Source organism: Carcharhinus amblyrhynchos, chromosome 13, assembly GCF_965287045.1.
Source record: "Carcharhinus amblyrhynchos chromosome 13, sCarAmb.v2.hapA, whole genome shotgun sequence".
Lineage (NCBI taxonomy): Eukaryota > Metazoa > Chordata > Chondrichthyes > Carcharhiniformes > Carcharhinidae > Carcharhinus > Carcharhinus amblyrhynchos.
In genome coordinates, this window is record NC_137336.1 from 248893 (window position 1) to 273516 (window position 24624).

The window sequence follows — 24624 nt, forward strand, 5'->3', positions numbered from 1 at the left end:
TAAATATATTCAGCGAGGCAGCCTCCAGCACTTCAACGGGCAGAGAATTCCAGAGATTCACCACCCTTTGAGTGAAGAAATTCCTCCTCAACAACGATCTAAACTGCAACCCCTCCCCCCCCTTAATTTGAGGCTGTGCCCTCTAGTCCTGCTATCCTTTCAAAGCGGGAAGAATCTCTCTACCTCTACCCTATCCATCTCCTTCATTACCTTATACGTCTCTATAAGATCCCCCCTCAGCCTTCTAAACTCCAACGAGTACAGACCCAGTCTATTCAGTCTCTCTTCATAGTCCAACCCCCTCATCTCTGATATCAGCCTAGTGAACCTCCTCTGCACTCCCTCCAAGGCCAAAATATCCTTCCGCAAGTGTGGCGACCAAAACTGCACATAGTACTCCAGCTGTGGCCTCACCAGTGCCCTGTACAGTTGCAGCAAGACCTCCCTGCTTTTATATTCTATCCCCCTCGCTATAAAGGCCAACATCCCATTTGCCTTCTTGATCACTTGCTGTACCTGCAGACTGGGTTTTTGTGACTCATGCACAAGGACCCCCAGGTCCCTCTGCACCGTAGCATGCTGCAGCTTTTCGCCCTTTAAATAGTAATCTGTCCTACTATTATTCCTGCCAAAGTGGATAACCTCACATTTGCACCCTAACCTTTTCGAACAACCTTTCATGAGGCACCTTATCAAACGCCTTTTAGAAATCTAAAAACACCACATCCACCGGTTCCCCTCTGTCTACCGCACTAGTCACATCCTCATAGAAGTCCAATAAATTTGTTAAACACGACTTCCCCTTAATGAATCCGTGCTGCATCTGCTCTATCAAACCATACTTTTCTAGGTGCCTCGCTATTTCTTTGATGGCGGATGCTAGCATTTTTCCAACTACAGACGTTAAACTAACCACCTTGTAGTTACCTGCCTTTTGTCAGCTACCTTTTTTAAACAGCAGCTTAACAGTAGCTGTTTTCCAATCTTCTGGCACTTCCCCGGAGTCCAGCGAATTTTGATAAATAATTACTAAGGCATCCACTATCACCTCTGCCATTTCTTTCAGAACCCTGGGATGCATTCCATCCGGTCCTGGGGACTTGTCCACCATCAGTCCTGTTAGTCTATCAAGCACTACCTCTCTAGTGACAGCAATCGCATTCAGGCCCTCAACTCCTACCATCCTTCTATCTTTAATATCCGGCAAGCTATTCGCGTCCTCCTCCGTGAAGACCGAGTCAAAAAACTTATTTAAAGCCTCAGCCATTTCCCCATCCCCCACCGCTAAATCCCCCCTCTCATCCTCCAAAGGTCCAACATTCACTCTAGCCAGTCTCTTCTTTATATATTTGTAAAAACTTTTACTATCATTTTTTATATTTAGTGCTAGTTTAGCTTCATACTCTATCTTTCCTTTCTTTATCAACTTCTTAGTCATTCTTTGTTGTTTTTTAAATCTTTCCCAACCTTCTAATCGCCCACTATTTTTCACTGCTCTGAACGCATCAGCTTCTAATTTAATACTCTCCTTTATTTCCTTCGATAACCACGGCCGGTTATCCCTCCTCCTACAGTCTTTCTTCACCATCGGAATATATTTCCGCTGAGTACCGAAAAAGATCTCCTTAAAAATCCTCCACTGTTCCTCAGCCGTCCTACCAACCAATCTGCGCCTCCAATCTACATTTGCCAATTCCTCTCTCATCCTATCGTACTCCTCTCTGTTCAAACAGAGGACACAGGTTCGGGACCCTACTTTCTCACCGTCCATCTGCATCAGAAATTCAGCCATACTATGATCACTCGGCCCAAGAGGTTCCCTCACAAGAAGATCCCTAATTCTACCTTCTCCACCCGTATTGTCACTTTCAGTGACCTGTGTACCTGTATACCCAGATCCAATACTCTTAAGGGTTCTGCCATTTACTGTGTATTTTGCATCTGTATCAGACCTTTCAAAATGCATTACCTTACATTTGTCCAGATTAAACTCCATCTGCCATCTCTCTGACCAAGTCTCTAACTGATCTATATCCTGCTGTATCTTCTGATGGCCCTCATTGCCATCTGTAAATCCACCAACCTTTGTGTCGTCCGCAAACTTACTAATCAGTCCAGTTACATTTCCTTCAAATCATTTATATATGTTACAAACAGCAAAGGTCCCAGTACTGATCCCTGAGGAACACCACATCACAGCTCTCCATTCAGAAACGCACACTTCCACTGCTACTCTGTCTTTTTGACTGAGACAGTTTTGTATCCACCTTACCAGCTCACCTCTGATCCGATGTGACTTCACCTTCTGCACCAGTCTGCCATGAGGGACCTCGTCAAAGGCCTTACTGAAGTCCATGTAGACAACATCCACTGCCCTACCCTCATCAATCATCTTCATCACTTTCTCGTAAAACTCGGTCAAGTTAGTGAGGCACGACCTCCCCTTCACAAAGCCATGTTGCCTCTCACTAATACCTTCACTTACTTCCAAGTGGGAATAAATCCTGCCTTGAAGAATCCTCTCCAATAATTTCCCTACCAGTGATGTAAGGCCCACCGGCCTGTACTTATCTTGATTATTCTTCTACTCTTCTTAGACAAAGGAATAACTTTGGCTATTTTCCAATTCTCTCGGACCTGCCCTGTAGCCAGTGAGGATACAAAGATTTCTCTCAAGGCCCAAGCAATTTCCTCCCTTGCCTCTCTCAGTATTCTGGGGTATTTTCCATCAGGCCCCGGGGACTTGTCTACCTTAACGTTTCTCAAGAACCCCAATACCTGCTCCTTTTTGATCTCAACATGATTCAAACTATCTACACATCCTTTCCCAGACACAACGTAGATAAATCCCCAGGACCTGATGAAGTGTATCTCAGGACATTGAAGGAGGTTAGGGAGAAAATTGCAGATCCCCTGGCAGAGATATTTGAATCATCAATAGTCGTAGGTGAGGAGCCTGAAGATTGGAGGGTGGCAACTCTTGTGCCGTTGTTTAAACAAGGCTACAGGGAAAACCCTGGGAACTACAGGCCAGAGGGCCTTACATTTGTGGTGGGTAAATTGTTGAAAGGCATTTTGAGAAACAGGGACTACAGGCATTTAGAGACACAAGGACTGATCAGGGACAATCAGCATGGTTTTGTGAGTGGAAAATCATGTCTCACAAATTTGATTGAGTTTTTTGAAGGAGTAAGCAAGAAGTTAGATGAAGGCAGTGCAGGTGATGTTGTCAACATAGACTTTAGCAAGGGCTTTGACAAGGTACTGCACGGTAGGTTGTTGCATAAAGTTAAATCTCACGGGATCCACGGTGAGGTAGCTAAATTCTTACAAAATTGGCTCGATGACAGAAGCCAGAGGGTGGTTGTAGAGAGTTGTTTTTCAAACTGGAAGCCTGTTGCCAGCGGTGTGTCTCACGGATTGTTGCTGGGTCCACTATTACTTGTCATTTATATTAATGATTTGGATGAGAAATAGGAGGCATGGTTAGTAAGTTTGCGGATTGGTGACATAGTGGACAGTGAAGGAGGTTATCTCGGATTGCAAAGGGATCTTGATCAATTGGGCCAGCGGGCTGACAAATGGCAGATGGAGTTTAGTTTAGATAAATGCGAGGTGATGCATTTTGGTAGATTGTACCAGGGCAGGACTCACTCAGTTAATGGTAGGGCGTTGGGGTGAGTTACAGAACAAAGTTATCCAGGGGTACAGACTCATAGCTCCTTGAAAGTGGAGTCACAGATGGTCAGAGTGGTGAAGAATGCATTCAGCATGCTTGTTTCATTTGTCAGAACATTAAATACGGGAGTTGGGAGTCTTGCTGAAGGTGTACAGGACATAGTAAGGCCACATTTGGAATACTGTGTACAGTTCTGGTCACCTTATTATAGAAAATAAAAAGTAAAGTTTATTTATTAGTCATTTATTAGTTTATAAGACTTAAATAACACTGCAATGAATTACTGTAAAATTCCCCAGTTGCCGCAATCCAGCACCTGTTCAGGTCAATTCAACTAACCAGCATGTCTTTCAGATTGTGGCAGGAAACTGGAACGCCCAGGCGAAACCCACACAAATATGGGGAGAACATGCAAACTCCACACAGACCGTTACCCAAGCAGGAATCAAACCCAGTTCCCTGGCCTGTGAAGCAGCAGTACTAACCACTGTGCTTCTGTGCCACCCCAGGATATTAATAAATTAGAAAGAGTTCCAATCCTCTGCTGTCTACTTCACCTTAGAATGCGGGGAAATCCACGGAGACACAATTCATTATCAGTCACTCTCACTCCTATCAAGGTGAATTTATAACCATTATACCAGTGTATACAAACCAAAACAAGCAGTCAACATCCTGAAAAGTAGAAAAAGATGGCAAGGTGTACTGTGAATTTGGAGGTTGTGGGAAATAAAGTTAATTTAAAAGCTGTCTGTGCAAGACATCCAAATGTGAATGTCTGTAATAACTCAGGAAGCCTGACTGGAAAGAACATAGTTTATTACAGAACACAAAGTAAAACTCCTATTGTGTAGAATACACGCTCGGCGCTAGTTGCCATTACAGTTGTGGCGACCCAAATTCTTTCTACTTGTATCACAGCTTGTGTGACTTCTGCTCTGCCCAAGACTGCAAGAAACTACAAAGGGCTGTGAATGCAGCCTAATCCATCAGACAAACCAGCCTCCCAGCCACTGACGCTGTTTACACTTCCCACTGCCTCAGCAAAGCAGCCGGCATAATTAAGGACCTCATGCATCCTGCAAATTCTCTCCTCCACCTTCTTCCATCAGGAAAAAGATACAAAAGTCTGAGCTCACGTACCAACAGACTCAATAAGGGCTTCTTCCCTGCTACGATCAGACTTTTGGATGGACTTACCTCGCATTAAGTTGATCTTTCTCTACACCCTCGCTATGACCGTAACACTACATCTGCACCCTTCCCTTTCCTTCTCTATGAACAATATGCTTTTTCCGTATAGTGTGCAAGAAACAATACTTTTCACTGTATCGTAATACATGTGACAATAATAAATCTAATCAAATCAAATTAGTCCAGCAGCCCAGTCCTGGGCCTACCTTATAAAAGGCTCAGGTAACGAGTTCCAGTTGAGCAGGCCACTGCTCGTAACCAGGGGAACCCCACAAGGACATTAATCAGTGATTCCCTATGGACCTGGTGGGGGTTATCACAATGTCAATTCATTATCTGTTCAATTATTCTTGCATTGTAAAACTGCTAGTTTGTAGGTCTTACCTTTCTTTGTCAACCAATCGTAAGACTTCCTTCTTCTCACCATTTTCATTCATTATGGTGAAACCTGTTAGCGAAGGACATGCAAAAAAGTAATGCTAAAATCTCTGTCATGAATGCTCCCAACAGGTATTCACACAAGGCCATTATTGTTCCAAATGGCACACTGGCTACGTTCTGTTCTGAACAATGGGTTCCAACGCAGAATTAAAATGCTCATTCATATAGCTTTCAGGAAGTTCACCTGTCTCCCCTGTCACCCACATTCAGTGATGTGACATATAGAAACTGAAGAATTAGTAAATCACAGTTTGGGATATGGACTATGGAGAAAGATTGAACAAAATTGGATAGTTTTCATTGGAGTGTCGGAGCATGAAGAGGGACTGGATAGAGGTTTACAAAATTATGACAGGCTTGGATAGAGTGGATAGTCGGTGTCATTTTCCCAGAGTCAAAAGGTCAATTGCTCAGGGGCATAGGTTGAAAGTGAGAGGGGGAAAGTTTAAAAGAGATGCAAGGACCAGGTTTTTCACACACAGAGAGCGGTGAATGCCTGGGATGTGCTGCTGGAAGAGATGGTGGAAGCACATTCTGTAACAACATTCAAGAGGCATCTGGATAGATACACGAATAGGCAGAGAATAGAGGGATATGGACCACGGAGAGGCAAGAAAATATTAGATTAGAGAGGCATCTATGTCGGCACAGACTTGGTGGGCCGAAGGGCCTGTTCCTGTGCTGCACTGTTTTTTGTTCTTTGAGTGCTAATTGGCTGAAGGCAGGATTCTTCCTCAGAGAGTCGCAGTGGACAGGACTGGGATTTCGAATAGAAACCAAATTCCCAGATTCCAGGAACAGGTAGATTTTGTGGCTCTCAGGGCGGGCAGGGGAGTGAGTTCTGGGGAGTAATGGACCGAGGAAATCGGGATGTCATTGTAGAGGCTGAGGGATGGAAGTACTGCAGTTGTTGAACATTAACAGTGGGAGACCATCATCATAACAAAATCGCCAAGGTCTTGTGATCATTCAAATGCCGGGCACATTCTCAATGCGGATATCGGAAACTAGATGACGCTACTCACTCAATTCCTGGAGTCTCTTCAGGTGAATGCTCTCTTCCACCAATGCCCCGTCTTCAGAGCAGAATATAAGATTGGATTTTTTAAGTATGAACCAGCCCTCCTGCCATTGCTCTGGATTTCTCATGGATTTATAGCGCAGCTTTCCAATCCGATCAAACTGGCCATTCAATAGGCTGTGCAAATTGGCCTCAGTAACGCCCTGAATTAGAGGAGACAGTCAGCTCAGACAAGCACTTCCTTCACCTGACAAACTTTCTGTGCAAACTTTGCAGAGTTTTTGCAAAAGGAAACAAAGTGATTGCATTCAGATGGTGCCAAACCACGGCTCAGACAATAAGACAAATGGATTGCCTTCAAGTATCAAATTTAAATGCTGACAATAAAATCAGAATGGGACGGAGCATTTGAGCAAAAAGGAGAGATTGGATTGGCTTGGATTGTTTTCATCAGAACAGAGAATACTGAAGGGGGGAGGGGGCACGGGGGGAGGATTAAAAGCCATGGGCAGAATTTTACTGTCTGATTTGCGGTGGGAAAATGTGGCCAGCAGGAATGGTGCTGTTTCTCGTGGCTGGTGGGTGGGATTTCTGGTGCAGCCAGTCTCTCACTAGAAATAAATTTGCTAAAATGCTCATTTTAATGTGTTTCGTGAGCTTGTCCAGCTCGCTTGCGTTTATGGCCTTTATAGCGAGGGGGATAGAATATAAAAGCAGGGAGGTCTTGCTGCAACTGTACAGGGCACTGGTGAGGCTGCAGCTGGAGTACTGTGTGCAGTTTTGGTCGCCGTACTTACGCAAGGATATTTTGGCCTTGGAGGGAGTGCAGAGGAGGTTTACTAGGCTGATACCGGAGTTGAGGGGGTTGAGCTGTGAGGAGAGGCTGAATAAACTAGGCTTGTACTCATTAGAGTTTAGAAGGATGAGGGGAGATCTCATTGAGACGTATAAGATGATGAAAGGGATGGATAGGGTAGAGGTAGAGAGATTCTTCCCGCTCAGAAAGGACAGCAGGACTAGAGGGCACAGCCTCAAGATAAAGGGGGGGCGGTTTAGAACGGAGTTGAAGAGGAACTTCTTCACTCAAAGGGTGGTGAATCTCTGGAATTCTCTGCCCGTTGAAGTGGTGGAGGCTGCCTCGCTGAATATATTTAAGACGCGGGTAGATAGGTTTTTGGTAGGCAAGGGGGTTAAGAGTTATGGGGAGAGGACGGGAAAGTGGAACTGAGCCACTTCAGATCAGCCATGATCTTATTGAATGGTGGGGCAGGCTCGAAGGGCTAGATGGCCGACTCCTGCTCCTATTTCTTATGGCCTCAGTGGGAGAGGTTCTCTCTGGAGAGGAATAGACATACTCCCCAAGAATGGTGAACAGTTGTGTTAGCCGCACTGGTGGCCATTGAGGTCCCCCGGGAAGAGCGAGGGCAAGGCGGGAGCGCCCCTTGGCAATGCCCACTGGACAGTGCCAAAGGGTGGGACCAATGGAGAGGGGGGACCTGTGGGTGGGAGGGCCAATGGGAGCAGGCACCCTCTGCCACTCTGCATGCAATTGGTGGGGGAGGGTGGTGTTTGTAAAATGTATTCAGGAAAAATTTCTAAATCAGTATAAAGAGGTACTAACTAGAGAGGATGCAATATTAGATCTCCTATTAGGAAATGAGTTCGGAGAAGTGACGGAAGTGTGTGCAGGGGAACACTTGGTTCCAGTGATCGTAATGCCATTAGTTTCAACTTGATCATTGGATAAGGATAGATCTGGTCTTTGGGTTGAGCTTCTAAACTGGAAAAAGGCCTTGGGACAGGCTGTTCTCTGGCAAGGATGTGATTGGTAAGTGGGAGGCCTTCAAAGGAGAAATTTTGCGAGTGCAAAATGTTCCTGTCAGGATTAAAGGCAAAATAAATAAGAATAAGGAACCTTGGTTCTCGAGAGATATTGCAACTCTGATAAAGAAGAAGAGAGATCTATGCCATGTATAGGCAACAGGGAACAAATAAGATGCTTGAGGAATATAAAAAGTGCAAGAAACTACTTAAGGAAATCAGGAGGGCTAAAAGAAGATATGAGGTTACTGTGGCAGTCAAGGTGAACATAGAACATAGAACATTACAGCCCAGAACAGGCCCTTCGGCCCACGATGTTGCACCGACCAGTTACAAAAACAATGACCCACTAGCCTATACCAATCCCTTTTCGTCCATAAACCTATCCAGAGATCTCTTAAACGCCCCCAAACTAGGCGCATTTACAACTGCAGCAGGCAGGGCATTCCAATCCCTCACCACCCTCTGGGTAAAGAAGGATAATCTTAAGAGCTTCTACAGGTATATTAAGAGCAAAAAGAAAGTAAGGGATAAAATTGGTCCTCTTGAAGATCAGAGTGGTCGGCTTTGTATAGAACCAAAAGAAATGGGGGAGATATTCAATGGGTTTTTTGGATCTGTATTTACGAAGGAAATTGGCATGGAGTCTATGGAAATAAAGCAAACAGGTAGGGAGGTCATGGAAGCTACACAGATTAAAGGGGAGGAGGTGCTTGTTCTCTGTTGAGGCAAATCAGAGTAGATAAATCCCCAGGACCGGACAGGGTATTCCCTCGGACCTTGAAGGAGACTAGTGTTGAAATTGCAGGGGCCTTGGCAGATATATTTAAAATATCGGTGTCCACGCGTGAGGTGCCGGATGATTGGAGGATAGCTCATGTTGTTCCGTTGTTTAAAAAAGGCTCAAAAAGTAATCTGGGAAATTATAGGCTGGTAAGTTTGACATCAGTAGTAGGTAAATTATTGGAAGGAGTACGAAGAGATAGGATCTACAAATACTTGGATGGACAGGGAGAGTCAACATGGCTTTGTGCGTGGTAGGTCATGTTTGACCAACCTATTGGAGTTTTTCAAAAAGGTTAACAGGAAAGTGGATGAATGGAATGCAGTGGATGTTGTCTACATGGACTTCAGTAAGGCCTTTGACAAGGTCCCACATGGGAGGTTAGTTAGGAAGGTTCAGTAGTTGAGTATACATGGAGAGGTAGTAAATTGGATTAGACATTGGCTCAATGGAAGAAGCCAGAGAGTGGTTGTGGAGGATTGCTTCTCTGAGTGGAGGCCTGTAACTAGTGGTGTGCCACAGGGATTGGTGTTGGGTCCATTGTTGTTTGTCATCTATATCAGTGATCTGGATGATAATGTGGTAAATAGTTCAGCAAATTGTAGTACAATGAGGAAGGTTTTCAAAACTTGCAGAGTTATTTGGACCAGCTAGAAAAATGGCTGAAAAACGGCAAATGGAAGTTAACGCAGACAAGTGTGAGGCATTGCACTTTGGAAGGACAAACCAAGGCAGAACATACATGGTAAATGGTAGGACACTGAAGAGTGCAGTAGAACAGAGGGATTTGGGAATATAGATACAGAATTCCCTAAAAGTGGCATCACAGGTAGATAGGTTCGTAAAGAGTGCTTTTGGAACATTGGCCTTTATAAATCAAAGTATTGAGTATGAGAGTTGGAATGTTATGGTGAGGTTGTTTAAGACATTGGTGAGGCTGAATTTAGAGTATTGTGTGCAGTTTTGGTCACCTAGTACCAGGAAGGATATTAATAATGTTGAAAGAGTGCAGGGAAGGTTTACAAAGATGTTGCTGGAACTTGAGAAACTGAGTTACAGAGAAAGGTTGAATAGGTTAGGACTTTATTCCCTGGAGCGTAGAAGAATGAGAGGAGATTTGATAGAGGTGTATACGATTTTGATGGGTATAGATAGAGTGAATGCAAGCAGGCTTTTTCCACTGAGGCTAGGGGAGAAAAAAAACAGAGGACATGGGTTAAGGGTGAAGGGGGAAAAGTTTAAAGGGAATATTAGGGGGGCTTCTTCACACAGAGAGTGGTGGGAGTGTGGAATGAGCTGCCAGTGAAGTAGTAAATGTGGGGTCACTTTTAACGTTAAAGAGAAACTTGAACAGCTACATGGATGAGAGGGTGTGTGGAGGGATATGGTCCCGGAGCAGGTCAGTGGGACTAGGCAGAAAAATGGTTCGGCATTGACAAGAAGGGCCAAAAGGCCTTTTTCTGTGCTGTAATGTTCGATGGTTCTATGGTGGCAGGGCTGCGATCAGTGGGGGAGGGAGGGGTTCTGTGATTGGTCTGGGCAGAGGGATGGGGTGGGAAGGGGGTGGCGGGGGCTGCATCTTGGGTTTCGGGCCTTTGACAAAATACCACATGGTAGGTTGTTGCATCAGGTTAAAATTCATGGGATCCAAGGTGAGGTAGCCAATTGGATATAAAATTGTCTTGATGACAGGAGCCAGAGGGTGGTTGTAGAGGGTTGTTTTTCAAACTGGAGGCCTGTGACCAGCAGTGTGGCTCAAGGATTGGTGCTGGGTCCACTGCTACTTGTCATTTATATTAATGATTTGCATGAGAATTTAGGAGGCATGATTAGTAAGTCTGCTGATGACACCAAGATTGGTGGCATAATGGACAATGAAGAAGGCTATCTTGGATTGCAACAGGATCTTGGGCCAGTGGGCTGACGAATGGCAGATGGAGTTTAATTTAGATAAATGCAAGGCAATGCATTTTGGTAGATTGAACCTGGGCAGGACTTACTCACTTAATGGTAGGGCACTGGGGAGAGTTACAGAACAAAGACATCCAGGGGTCCATGTTCATCACTCCTTGAAAGTGGAGTCACAGGTGGACAGAGTGGTGAAGAAGGCATTCGACATGCTTGGTTTCATTGGTCAGAACATTGAATGCAAGAGTTAGGACATCTTGTTGAAATTCTGCAAGACATTGGTAAGGCCACACTTGGAATACTGTGTACAGTTCTGATCACCCTATTATAGAAACAATCTTATAGGACATAAATAGGATGCAGGACTGGGCGGAGAAGTGACAGATGGACTTCAATGCGGATAAATGCGTAGTCGTCCATTTTGGCAGAACCAACGGGATGAACGAGTACACTATCAAGGGCAGGAGTCTTAGTAGTGTTGAAGAGCAGAAGGATCTTGGGGTCCGGCTCCACAGGACTCTTAAATCGGCCTCGCAGGTGGAGGAGGTGGTCAAGAAGGCGTATGGTGTACTGGCCTTCATTAATCGAGGGATTGAGTTTAGGAGTCGGGAGGTAATGCTGCAACTTTATAAGACCCTTGTCAGACCCCACTTGGAGTACTGTGCGCAGTTCTGGTCGCTTCACTATAGGAAAGATGTAGAAGCTATTGAAAGGGTACAGAGGAGATTTACAAGGATGTTGCCTGGACTGGGAGGCATGCCTTATGAAGTTAGGTTGAGGGAGCTGGGTCTCTTTTCCCTGGAGAGACGAAGGTTGAGAGGCGACCTGATAAAGGTTTATAAAATGTTGAGAGGAATGGATAGGGTGGATTCTCAGAGGCTATTTCCCCGGGTTGAAATGGTCGCTATGAGAGGACACAGATTTAAGGTGCAGGGAGGAAAGTACAGAAGTGATGTTAGGGGTAAGTTTTTCACTCAGAGGGTGGTGAGTGAGTGGAATCGGCTGCCATCAGTGGTGGTGGAGGCGAACTCGCTGGGGTCTTTTAAAAGACTTCTGGATGAGTATATGGGGTTTTATGGGATTGGGGGTTATAGATAGGTGTTGATGTGATCGGCGCAACTCGTGGGCCGAAGGGCCTGTTTGTGCTGTAGTGTTCTATGTTCTATGTTCTAAACTAGAAAGAGTGCAGAAAAGATTTACTAGGTTGTTACCGGGACTTGATAGTTTGAGTTATAAGATGCTGGATAGACTGGAACTTGTTTCTCTGCAGCATAGAAGGCTGAGGGGTGACCTTATAGAAGTCTATAAAATAATGAAGGGCATAGATTAGCTCGATAGCCAATATCTGTTCTCAAATATAGGGGAGTCTAAAACTAGAGGGCACAGGTTTAAGTTAGAAGGGAGACATACAGAAGTCTCCAGAGGGGCAATTCTTTCACACAGAGGGTGGAGAGTGTCTGAAACAAGCTGAAATGAGATATTAGTAGAGACAGGTATAATTTTGTCTTTTAAAAAGCATTTAGGCAGTTACATGGGTCAGATGGGTATGGAGAGATATGGGCCAAATGCTGCCATTTGGACCAGCACAGCAGTAACAAAAGAGCTGCATGGAGAAGTTTGACCAAAGGACCTGTTTCCATGTTATAAACCTTTATGACTCTATAATGTTCAAGGATATGGAACGTGTGCTGGCAAATGGGATTAGTGGTAGTTATTGTGGGTGTAGGTTCGATTGGCCAAAGGGTCTGTCTTGCACTGTGTGTGACTCTATGATTCCAAAACTGTGACTCCGTGTGTTCAAAATATTACATAAATTTATCAACATTTGTTGATGAGGAGAATCATAAATGATATTGAACTTCTTACTGGCTTTATAAAATTCAATCTTGTGAATAATGTTTCCTGCAGATGCCTCGAGAGAATTGGAAAAGGAAGGTTGTAAGATACCTTTGCGATACAGCTTGTCCACTTCTGCAGCATTTCTGGGTTGTCTGTGCCAAACTGGAAGAGCTTTTCTGATGACAGAAAAATTTCAAATGTGTATCGAAACCTAAATCAAAATAAGGAGAAAACTTTGATAAAAGCAAAATACTGCAGATGGTGGAATCTGAAACAAAAACATAAAATGCTGGAAAACCTCAGCAGGTCTGACAGAATCTGTGGTGAGAGAATAGAGCCAACGTTTCGAGTCTGGATGACCTTTCATTAGACCTTCATCAGAAAAGAGAACTAACTCAACAAAATTCCCAGGAGAAACCTTTCAAGTTGTTAAAAGCAGAATTAGGATGAAGACAAAACAATAGTAAATTGTCCTTTTGATTAGAAATAACCAACATCTGTAAATTATTCTCAGATAACAGCCAGGATTTTCCATTCCCATTGGTGGTGGGAGTGGAAAATATTAGGAGAATGTAAAAATTAGTTTCCCGCTGTCACAAAATGAGTTTGCAATTTGTAACTCATCGCTCCACCCATTAATGCTGGCCATGCTTCTGGCCAGCGCAGGTCAGGACATTGAAATTAATGCTTTAGGATTTCATTATCAACTCTGCTCATGAGCAATGGGACAACTGGTGATCTGCACTTTGCTCAGGACTTTGAGGTCAGTTTATCTGCATGCATCAGGCCTCATGGGCAAGGCTTATTAGCAGTAAGGTCTTTCAATGGCTGCTGGGCTACAGCTTGCCTGGGGAAGAGGAAGGCATAGCTTCATGCAAGGGAAAAGGCTGCAGAATGAGGACTGTACAGGGAAAAGGGGGATTATGCCAGGGTGCATGTGGGGCACATGTTGACCTGTGCCAGCATCCTCAAGATGGTGAGGGCTGAGGAGGCACTTCCAAAAGAGATGAGGCCAGATGGAGATGTGATGGTGCATGTGAGAGTGAGTAGAGATGTCTCTTGAGCTGGCAGTGGATGAGATGCCAGTGAATATATGATGGTTTTGTGAGTGTGTGACTTTAGAGGAATTAGACGACAGCAGGGATGTATCATTCACCTGCTTTCTGTATTGAATGGCCAACCTCTTTTGTATAGCGTTGACGCTGACCACTATTATCTCGCAAACTGAATAGTAAGAGAATGGTAACTGAATGGGCTTGCTGCGATCAGAGCAGTGGTTGTAGATAACATGGTGGGTCTTGAAGAGGCATTCCAGGAATGGGTCACTAATAGTCAACTCGGTTTTGTGAAGGGTAGGTCGTGCCTCACAAACCTTATCAAGTTTTTTGAAAAGGTGACCAAAGAGGTGGATAAGGGTAAGGCAGTTGACGTGGTGTATATGGATTTTAGCAAAGCGTTTGATAAGGTTCCCCATGGTAGGCTACTGCAGAAAATGCAGATGCATGGGATTGAGGGTGATTTAGCAGTTTGGATCAGGAATTGGCTAGCTGATAGAAGACAGACGGTGGTGGTTGATGGGAAATATTCAACCTGGAGTTCAGTTACAAGGGGTGTACCTCAGGGATCTGTTTTGGGGCCACTGCTGTTTGTCATTTTTATAAATGGCCTAGATGAGGGTGTAGAAGGATGGGTTAGTAAATTTGCTGACGACACCAAAGTCGGAGGAGTTGTAGACAGTGAGGATGGGTGTTACAGTTTGTAGAGGGACATAGATAAGCTGCAGAGCTGGGCTGACAGGTGGCAAATGGAGTTTAATACGGAAAAGTGTGAGGCAATTCACTTTGGTAAGAGTAACAGGAGTACAGAATATAGGGCTAATGGAAGTACTCTTAGTGGTGTTGACGAGCAGAGAGATCTCAGGGCACATGTGCATAGATCCCTGAAAGTTGGCACCCAGATTGATAAGGTTGTTAAGAAGGCGTACAGTGTGTTAGCTTTTATTGGTAGAGGGATTGAATTTCGGAGCCGTGAGGTCATGTTACAATTGTACAAAACTCTGGTGCGGCCGCACTTGGAGTATTGCGTACAGTTCTGGTCGCCGCATTATAAGAAGGATGTGGAGGCATTGGAAAGGGTGCAGAGGAGGTTTACCAGGATGTTGCCTGGTATGGTGGGAAGGTCTTCTGAGGAAAGGCTGAGGGACTTGAGGTTATTTTCATTAGAGAGAAGAAGGTTAAGAGGTGACCTAATTGAGGCATACAAGATGATCAGAGGGTTAGATAGGGTGGACAGTGAGAGCCTTTTACCTCGGATGGTGATGGCTAACACGAGGGGACATAGCTTTAAATTAAGGGGTGGTAATTATAGGACGGATGTCAGAGGTAGGTTCTTTACTCAGAGGGTAGTAAGGGTGTGGAATGCCCTGCCTGCAGCAGTTGTGGACTCGCCAACTTAAAGGGCGTTCAAATGGTCAGTGGATAGGCAAATGGATAACATTGGAACAGTTTAGGTTAGAGGGTCATTAGATTGGTTCCACTGGTCGGCGCAACATCGAGGGCCGAAGGGCCTGTACTGTGCTGGAATGTTCTATGTTCTAACTGCGATTCTCTCTCATTCCCACAGAATTTCCTTTCTGCCCCCCCTAACTGTGGAGCCCCCAGTGACTAATGCTTTACTCCTGCAGAGGCTATTTCCTCAGGTGCATGTAGCTGTTACTTGGGGGGATAACTATAAGGTTCATGGTGGGAGATATAGGAGGGATGTCCGAGGTAGATTCTTTACTCGGAGTGGTTGGGGTGTGGAATGCACTGCCTGCTGTGATAGTGGAGTCGCACACTTTAGGAACTTTCAAGCGGTTACTGGATAGACACATGGAGCACTCCAGAATGATAGGGAGTGGGATAGCTTGATCTTGCATTTGGACATAGCTCGGCACAACATTGAGGGCCTGTGTTGTGTTATTATGTTCTATGTTCCTCTCCCCCCTTCCCTTCTGAGCACCAGGGGCAGACTCTGTGCCAAAGACCTGTACCCCATGGCTTACCCCTGGTGAATCCCCACCCCCCCCAACAGCATCCAAAATGGTATACTTGTTCGACAGAGAAACGGCCGCAGAGGTTCGCTGCACTGACTGCTTCTTATTCCTTCTAATAATCACCCAAGTATCCTCACTTCTAGGAGTAACTACCTCCCTGTTGCTTTTTTTCTGTAACTGTCTCTGCCTCCCAATTGATCCTGAGTTCATCCAGTTCCAGATTACCAACAACCTGTCTTAGTCTCTCCACGCTGATGCTGTAGTTAAGAAAGCCCACCAATGCCTCTACTTTCTCAGAAGACTAAAGGAATTTGGAATGTCCACAATTATTCTCACCACCTTTTACAGCTACACCATACAAAGCATTCTTTCTGGTTGTATCAGAGCTCGGTATGGCTCCCGTTCTGTCCAACACCGCAAGAAACTACAAAGAATGGTGAATGAAGCCCAGTCCATCAGGCAAACCAGCCTCCCATTCATTGACTCTGTTCACACTTCCTGCTGTCTCAGAACAGCAGTCACACACACCCTAGATATTCTCTCTTCCACCTTCTTTCATTGGGAAAAATATTCAAAAGAGGATAGGTACAAACTGACTGAAGAACAGCTTCTTCCCTGCTGCTGTGATACTTTAAGTTGATATTTCTCTACATCCTGGCTGTGACTGTGACACTACATTCTGCACTCTTTTGTTTCCTTCTCTATGAACGGCATGCTTTGTCTGTATAGCACGTGAGAAGCAATACTTTTCACAGTATGTTAATAAGAACATAAGAACATAAGAAATAGGAGCAGGAGTCAGCCATCTAGCCTTTCGAGCCTGCCCTGCCATTCAATAAGATCATGGCTGATCTGAAGTGGATTAGTTCCACTTTCCCACTTTCTCCCCATAACCCTTAATTCCTTTGTCTATCAGAAACCTATCTACCCGTGACTTAAATATATTCAGCGAGGCAGCCTCCACCACTTCAGCGGGCAGAGAATTCCAGAGATTCACCATCCTTTGAGTGAAGAAGTTCCTCCTCAACTCCATTCTAAACTGCAGCCCCCCCCTTATCTTGAGGCTGTGTCCTCTAGTCCTGCTGTCCTTTCTGTGCGGGAAGAATCTCTCTACCTCTACCTGATCCATCCCCTTCATTATTTTATACGTCTCTATAAGATCCCCCCTCATCCTTCTAAACTCCAACGAGTACAGACCCAGTCTATTCAGTCTCTCTTCATAGTCCAACCCCCTCATCTCTGGTATCAGCCTAGTGAACCTCCTCTGCACTCCCTCCAAGGCCAATATATCCTTGTTCAAGTGCGGTGACCAAAACTGCGCACAGTACTCCAGCTGCAGCCTCACCAGTGCCCTATACAGCTGCAGCAAGACCTCCCTGCTTTTATATTCAATCCCCCTCGCTATGAAGGCCAGCATCCCATTCGCCTTCCTGATCACCTGCTGCACCTGCAGACTGGGTTTTTGTGACTCATGCACAAGGACCCCCAGGTCCCTCTGCACCGTAGCATGCTGCAGCTTTTCGCCCTTTAAATAATAATCCCTCCTACTGTTATTTCTGCCAAAGTGGATAACCTCACACTTGCTAACATTATACTCCATCTGCCAGGTCCTCGCCCACTCACTCAGCCTATCCAAATTCCTCTGCAGACTTTCCACATCCTCCACGCAATTTGCTTTTCCACTCATCTTCGTGTCATCAGCAAATTTCGTCACCCTACACTCAGCCCCCTCCTCCAGATTGTCTGTGTATATGATAAACAGTTGAAGCCCCAGCACCGATCCCTGCGGCACTCCACTAGTCACCAACTGCCAACCAGAAAAGCAGCCACTGATACCAACTCTCTGCTTCCTATTCGACAGCCAATCCTCTATCCACGTTAACACCTTACCCCCAACTCCGTGCACCCTAACCTTCTGCAGCAACCTTTTGTGAGGCCATACATGTGTAATATATGTGGCCAATCACAAATCAAATCAACTCAAATCTTCTGATGTCCAAGAAGTACAGACCCAATCTGTTTAATCTCTTCTCATGTGTCAGGCCCTCCATACCCACAATCATTCTGTAAACCTCCGTACTGCCTCCAATGATTATATCGTTCCCTAAAAAAGGGAACCAGAACCACAGACAGTTTTCTAAATGTGGCCTGACTGGTATCTTGTACTGTTGCAGCACCTCCTCTATTTTTATAATCCCACCCCCTTAAAATAAAAGCCAGCACTCCATTTCCTTCCCTGTATTTTTTTTCATTTGCAGGACATGGGCATCGTTGGCTGGTCAGCATTTATTGCCCATCCCTAGTTGCCCTGGAGAAGGCGGTGGTGAGCTGCCTCCTTGAAACGCGGCGCTCCGTGTGCTGTGAGTTGACCCACAATGCCGATGGGGAGGGAATGCTAGGATCCGGACCCAGCGATTGGGAAGGAATTGTGTGGCTTGGAGAGGAACTTGCAGGTGATGATATTCACATTTATCTGCTGTTCTTGTCCTTCTAGATGGAGGTGGCCGTGGGTTTGGAAGGTGCTGTCTGAGGATCTTTGATGAATTGCTGCGGTGCATTTCATAATCATAGAAGCACAGAAGCAAGGAGGCCATTCGGCCCTTTGAGCTGCTCCACCATTCATTTTAATCATGGCTGATCATCAAATTCAATATCCTGGTCCCTCCTTCCTCTCATATTCCTTTATCCCCAAGAGCTATATCTAATCTTTTCTTGAAATCAAACAAAGTTTTGGCCTCAACTACTTTCTTTGGTAGTGAATTGCACACATTCACTGCCTTCTGGGTGAAGAAATTTCTCCTCACCTCAGTTGTAAAAGGTTTACCCCTTATCCTCAAACTCTGACCCCTAGTTCTGGACTCCCCCCACCATCGGGAACATTCTTTCTGAATCTACCCTGTCTAACCCTGTTAGAATTTCATAAGTTTCTATCAGATCCCCTCTCACTCTTCTAAATTCCAGTGAATATAATCCTAACTGACTCAGTCTATCCTCATATAACAGACCTGCCATCCCAGGGATCAGCCTGGTAAACCTTTGCTTTACTCCCTCGATAGCAAGGACATCCTTCCTCAGATAAGGAGACCAAAACTGTACACAATACTCCAGGTGTGGCCTAACCAATGCCCTGTACAATTGCAGTAAAACATCCCTATCCCTATACCCAAATCCTCTCACTATGAGGGCCAAGATACCATTTGCCTTCTTTACTGCCTGCTGTACCTGTGTACTTACTTTCAGCGACTGATGCACGAGGACTCCAATGTCTGACTGAGTATCCGCCTCTCTCAATTTACACCCATTTAAGTAATAATCTCTCTTCCTATTATTGCTACCAAAGTGGATAATCTTACATTTATCCACGTTATGCTGCATCTGCCATGCAGATACCCACACACTCAGCCTGTTCATATCATGCTGAAGCATCTCAAACATAGAAACATAGAAGACAGGAGCAGGAGGAGGCCATTTGGCCCTTCGAGTCTGTTCCACCACTCATTACAATCATGGCTGATCATCCAACTCAATGGCCAAACCCTGATTTCTACCCATAACCTTTGACGCCATTTGCCCCAAGTGCTATATCCAACCGCCTATTGAATATATTTCAATGCCACATCCTCCTCACACTCTCCCACCCAACTTTGTATCATCTGCAAATTTGGAGATGACACATTCAGTACCCTCTTCCAAATCATTAATATATAATGTGAGCAGTTGGGATCCGAGCACAGATCCCCATGGAGCCCCACTAGTCACTGATTGCCAATCAGAAAAAGACCCATTTATGCCAACTCTTTGCTTCTGATCTGCTGACCAGCTTTCTATCCATCTCAAGACATCACCTGCGATCTCATGTGTTTTAACTTTTTTAAATTTTGTTTAGTATTATAACAAATACATATATTAGTATTATAACAAAATAGTATTTTGTTATGTGAGACCTTGTCGAAAGCCTTCTGACAGTCTAAATAAACCACATTCCCTGGTTCCTCTCGGTCAACTCTGCTCATTACATCCTCAATGAATTCCAATAGAGTCGTCAAGCTTGCTTTCCCTTTTGTAAATCCATGCTAGCTTTGCTTGATTATACATAGAACATAGAACATAGAACATTACAGCGCAGAACAGGCCCTTCGGCCCACGATGTTGCGCCGACCAGTTACAAAACAATGACCCACTAACCTAAACCAATCCCTTTTCGTCCATAAACCTATCCACGGATCTCTTAAACGCCCCCAAACTAGGCGCATTTACAACTGCAGCAGGCAGGGCATTCCAATCCCTCACCACCCTCTGGGTAAAGAACCTACCCCTGACATCCGTCCTATAACTACCACCCCTTAATTTAAAGCCATGCCCCCTCGTGCTAGATTTCTCCATCAGAGGAAAAAGGCTATTACTATCCACCCTATCTAAACCTCTAATCATCTTATATGTTTCAATAAGATCCCCTCTTAGCCGCCTTCTTTCCAGCGAAAACAACCCCAAATCCCTCAGCCTCTCCTCATAGGACCTCCCCTCCATACCAGGCAACATCCTGGTAAACCTCCTCTGCACCCTCTCCAAAGCCTCCACATCCTTCCTGTAATGTGGGGACCAGAACTGCACACAGTACTCCAAGTGCGGCCGCACCAGAGTTGTGTACAGTTGCAACATGACGCTGCGACTCCTAAATTCAATCCCCCTGCCAATAAACGCCAAGACACCGTATGCCTTCTTAACAACCTTATCTACTTGACTCCCAACTTTCAGGGATCTATGTACACATACACCTAGATCCCTCTGCTCATCCACACTATTCAAAGTCCTCCTGTTAGCCCTATACTCGACACATCTGTTATTCCTACCAAAGTGAATTACCTCACACTTCTCCGCATTAAATTCCATCCGCCACCTCTCGGCCCAGCTCTGCAACCTGTCTAAGTCTTCCTGCAAACTATGACACCCTTCCTCACTATCTACCACACCTCCGACTTTGGTGTCATCAGCAACTTTACTAATCCACCCAACTATACCCTCATTCAGATCATTAATAAAAATTACAAACAGCAGTGGCCCCAAAACAGATCCCTGAGGCACACCACTCGTAACCGAACTCCATGATGAATATTTACCATCAACCACCACCCTCTGTCTCCTATCCGCTAGCCAATTCCTAATCCAGTTCCCTAGATCACCCCCAATCCCATACATCTGCATTTTCTGCAGAAGCCTACCATGGTGAACCTTATCAAACGCCTTACTAAAATCCATGTACACCACGTCCACTGCCTTACCCCCATCCACCTCTTTGGTCACTTTCTCAAAAAACTCAATAAGGTTAGTAAGGCACGACCTACCCGCCACAAAACCATGCTGACTATCTCCAATCAATTCATTACTCTCCAAATAACTATAAATCCTATCCCGAATAATTTTTTCTAAAACCTTGCCCACAACAGAAGTGAGACTCACTGGTCTATAATTCCCGGTTAAGAGGAAAAAGGAGGCTTACGTTCGGATGAGACGTGAGGGCTCGGGTAGTGCACTAGAAAACTTTAGATTGGCTAGGAGGGAGTTGAAGAGTGAGCTAAGAAGGGCTAAAAGAGGACATGAGAAGACTTTGGCTGATAAGGTTAAGGAGAATCCTAAGGCGTTCTATAGGTATGTCACGAACAGAAGGTTGGTTAGGGCAAGATTAGGGCCAGTTATAGACAGCAGAGGGAAGTTATGTGTGGAACCGGAGGAGATTGGAGAGGCATTGAACCAATATTTCTCTTCGGTGTTCACGCAGGGGGACATGGATATAGCTGAGGAGGACACTGGGTTGCAGGGGAGTAGAATTGACAGTGTTGCAGTTGATAAGGAGGATGTGCTGGATATTCTGGAGGGTCTGAAAATAGATAAGTCCCCTGGTCCGGATGGGATTTACCCCAGGATTCTTTGGGAGGCAAGAGAAGTGATTGCGGAGCCTCTGGCTCTGATCTTCAGGTCGTCGTTGGCCTCTGGTATAGTACCGGAAGATTGGAGGTTAGCGAATGTTGTCCCATTGTTTAAGAAGGGGAACAGAGACTTCCCTGGGAATTATACCACCACCTTCCAAATGCAAAGTTATGAAATAGGAACATAAAAACTAGAAGCAGGAAGAGGCCATTCTGCCATCTCGTGTGCTCTGCCATAACTGATCATCAAATTCAATATCCTGATCCCCCTGCCCCCCATATCCCTTGAACCCTTTCGCCCCAAGAGAGATATCTAATTTATTCTTGAAATCAGACAATGTTTTGGCCTCAACTCCATTCTGTGATAGTGAATTCCACACATTCACTACCCTCTGGGTGAAGAAGTTTCTCCTCACCTCTGTTCTTTTTGATTTGATTTAAATTATATTGCCACATGTATTAGCATGCAGTCTCTGACCTCCTAGTTCTGGACTCCCCCACAATTGGAAACATTCTTTCTGAATCCTTGATTATCAAATCCTTGGTAATGGACTCTAGCAACTTCCCCAGTACTGATGTTAGGCTCACTGGTCTATAGTTCCCTGTTTTCTCTCTACCTCCTTTCTTGAATAGTGGGCTTATATTAACTACTCTCCAATCTGTAGGAACCAGTCCAGAGTCCAAAGAATTTTGGAAAATAACCACCAATGGATCTACTAATTCCAGGGCCACTTCCTTCAGTACTCTGAGATGAAGGTTATCAGGACCTGGAGATTTATCCACCTTCAATCCCATCAATTTCCCAAAACCATTTCTCTGCTAATGCCGATTTCCCTCAGCTCCTCATGAAAACATCTTTCTCTCAGCACTCCTGATACATTGCTTCAGTCTTTACAAAGGAAAACATGAATAAAGTACAGATTTAATTCCTCTACTATTTCTTTATTCCCCGTTATGAATTTTTCCATTTCTGATTGTAAGGGGCCTACACTCATTTTTGTCAATCTTTTTCCCTTTACATATATATAGAAACTTTTACAGGCAGTTTTTATATTCCCCACTAGTTTACTTTCATACTCTATTTTTCCCTTCTTAATTAATCCCTTGATATTCTTTTGCTGAATTTTATACTGCTCTCAATCCTCAGGCCTATTGTTTTTTCTTGCCAATTTGTATGCGTCTTCCTGGAATCTGATACTATCTCTAATTACCCTTGTGAGCCATGGTTTAGCCACAATTCCCTGACCACTCTTGTGTCATGATGTGGAGTTCCGCACACATGAGGACGGTCTCAACAGGGATCTTGGGTTCATGTCGCACTATCTGTAACCCCCGTGACTTGCCTGGGTTTGCAAAACCTCACTCACTGTACTGTCTGGAGACAATACACATCTCTTTAACCTGTGATCAGTGCTCCTTCCACTCACATTGTCGGCCACTTTAGGACTTGAACAGCAGGTTAGGTGTAAAGATTCGCATTCTAATCAGTAATCTGTGAACTGTCTGTGCTTTATATGCTCTGTCTGAGGCCAGAACTCTCCATTCACCTGAGGAAGAAGGAATCCCCTCGAAAGCTAGTGAGTTTACTACCAAATAAATCAGTTGGACTTAAACCTGGTGTTGTCAGACTTTTTACTCTTGTGCCAAACAACTTCTAGAGTTCACCTATTCATTCTTTAAATGCCTCCCATTGCCTGTCCATTGTCTTTCCTTTCAGTAATGTTTCCCAGTCCATCATGGCCCATTCATGCCTCATACCATCATAGTTCCCTTTATTGAGATTCAGGACTCTGGTCTCAGAATCAGCGACATCACTATCCACCTTTACAAAGGATTCTACCATATTACGGTCAATCATCTCCCTGGCCCTGCACTCAAACCTGGAACACCTTGATAACAAAGACACCCATGTCAGACTCCTAGTTTTTGACAATAGCTCAGTCTTCAACAATATTATTCCCTCAAATTCATCTCCAAACTCTGTGGCCTGGGCGTCGGCACCTCCCTCTGCGACTGGATCCCGAACTTCCTAACTCACAGACCACAATCAGCAAGGATTGGCAACAATTTAATTTGATTTGATTTATTATTGTCACATGTATTTCTTGCGCTATACAGACAAATCATACTGTCATAGAGAAGGAAAGGAGTGAGTGCAGAATGTAATGTTACTGTCATAGCTTGGGTGTAGAGAAAGATCAACTTAGTGCAAAGTTGGTACATTCTAAAGTCTGACAGCAGCAGGGAAGAAGCTGTTCTTGAGTTGGTTGCTAAGTGACCTCAGACTTCTGTGCCTTTTTCCTGAAGGAAGAAGGTGGAAGAGAGAGTGTCCGGGGGCGGGGTGGGGGCAGGATATGTTATTGGTGATCTGGACATCTAAAGAGAAGCTCTCAACCCTTTCTACTTCGTCACTGTTGATGTGGACACTTCCTCCATGATCATCCTCCCACAAGGCTGTGTTCTCAGCCCCCTACTCCATCTACACCTGTGAGTGTGTGGCCAACTTTCCCTCCAATTTGATTTTCAAGTTTGCTGACAATAACACCGTAGTGGGTCAGATCTCAAACAATGATGAGACAGATATAGGAATGGGATAGAGAATCATTGTTCCGTGGGAGCACTGAAGAGAGGCTGCGATTTGCGAGTGGAGAGCTTGTGGGTGAGTTCAGCGACTTTTTCTTTCTTTTAAAAACTAACTCTGTTTAGTGAGTTTAGTGGGGGTTTTTTTTGATTGTTTTAAGTTTGACCCCGGTTTGACCCCGGAAGTAGTTGCGAGGGCACTCGGGTCACGTTTTTTTTTCACCCTACTATAAATTAGACCGGCGGGGATTCCCGATACTCTACACAGGTAGAGTATCCCAGCCCTCCCCCCTCCTCTAACCTAAAAAAAAGAGAGAGAGAGAGGGGCTCTGTCAGAGAGCTGGTAAGACTGCTTTTGTATTTGTGTGTGCTGTAAGGGCTTTGGCTCACAGGGCCAAG

General features: G+C 44.8%; 1 protein-coding gene across 2 annotated transcripts in view; it reads right to left on the reverse strand.

Annotated features, from left to right (window-relative positions):
• Window positions 1-24624, reverse strand: part of arap3 (ArfGAP with RhoGAP domain, ankyrin repeat and PH domain 3) — a 382033-nt gene that overhangs the window by 137062 nt on the left and 220347 nt on the right. For both annotated transcript variants that reach the window (XM_080201223.1, XM_080201222.1), the window contains exons 14-16: window positions 12796-12898; window positions 6340-6538; window positions 5258-5321 (exon numbers count right to left, since the gene is read on the reverse strand). In XM_080201223.1, coding sequence (XP_080057349.1) covers window positions 5258-5321; window positions 6340-6538; window positions 12796-12898 — 366 coding nt within the window. The remainder of the gene's footprint in view (window positions 1-5257; window positions 5322-6339; window positions 6539-12795; window positions 12899-24624) is intronic.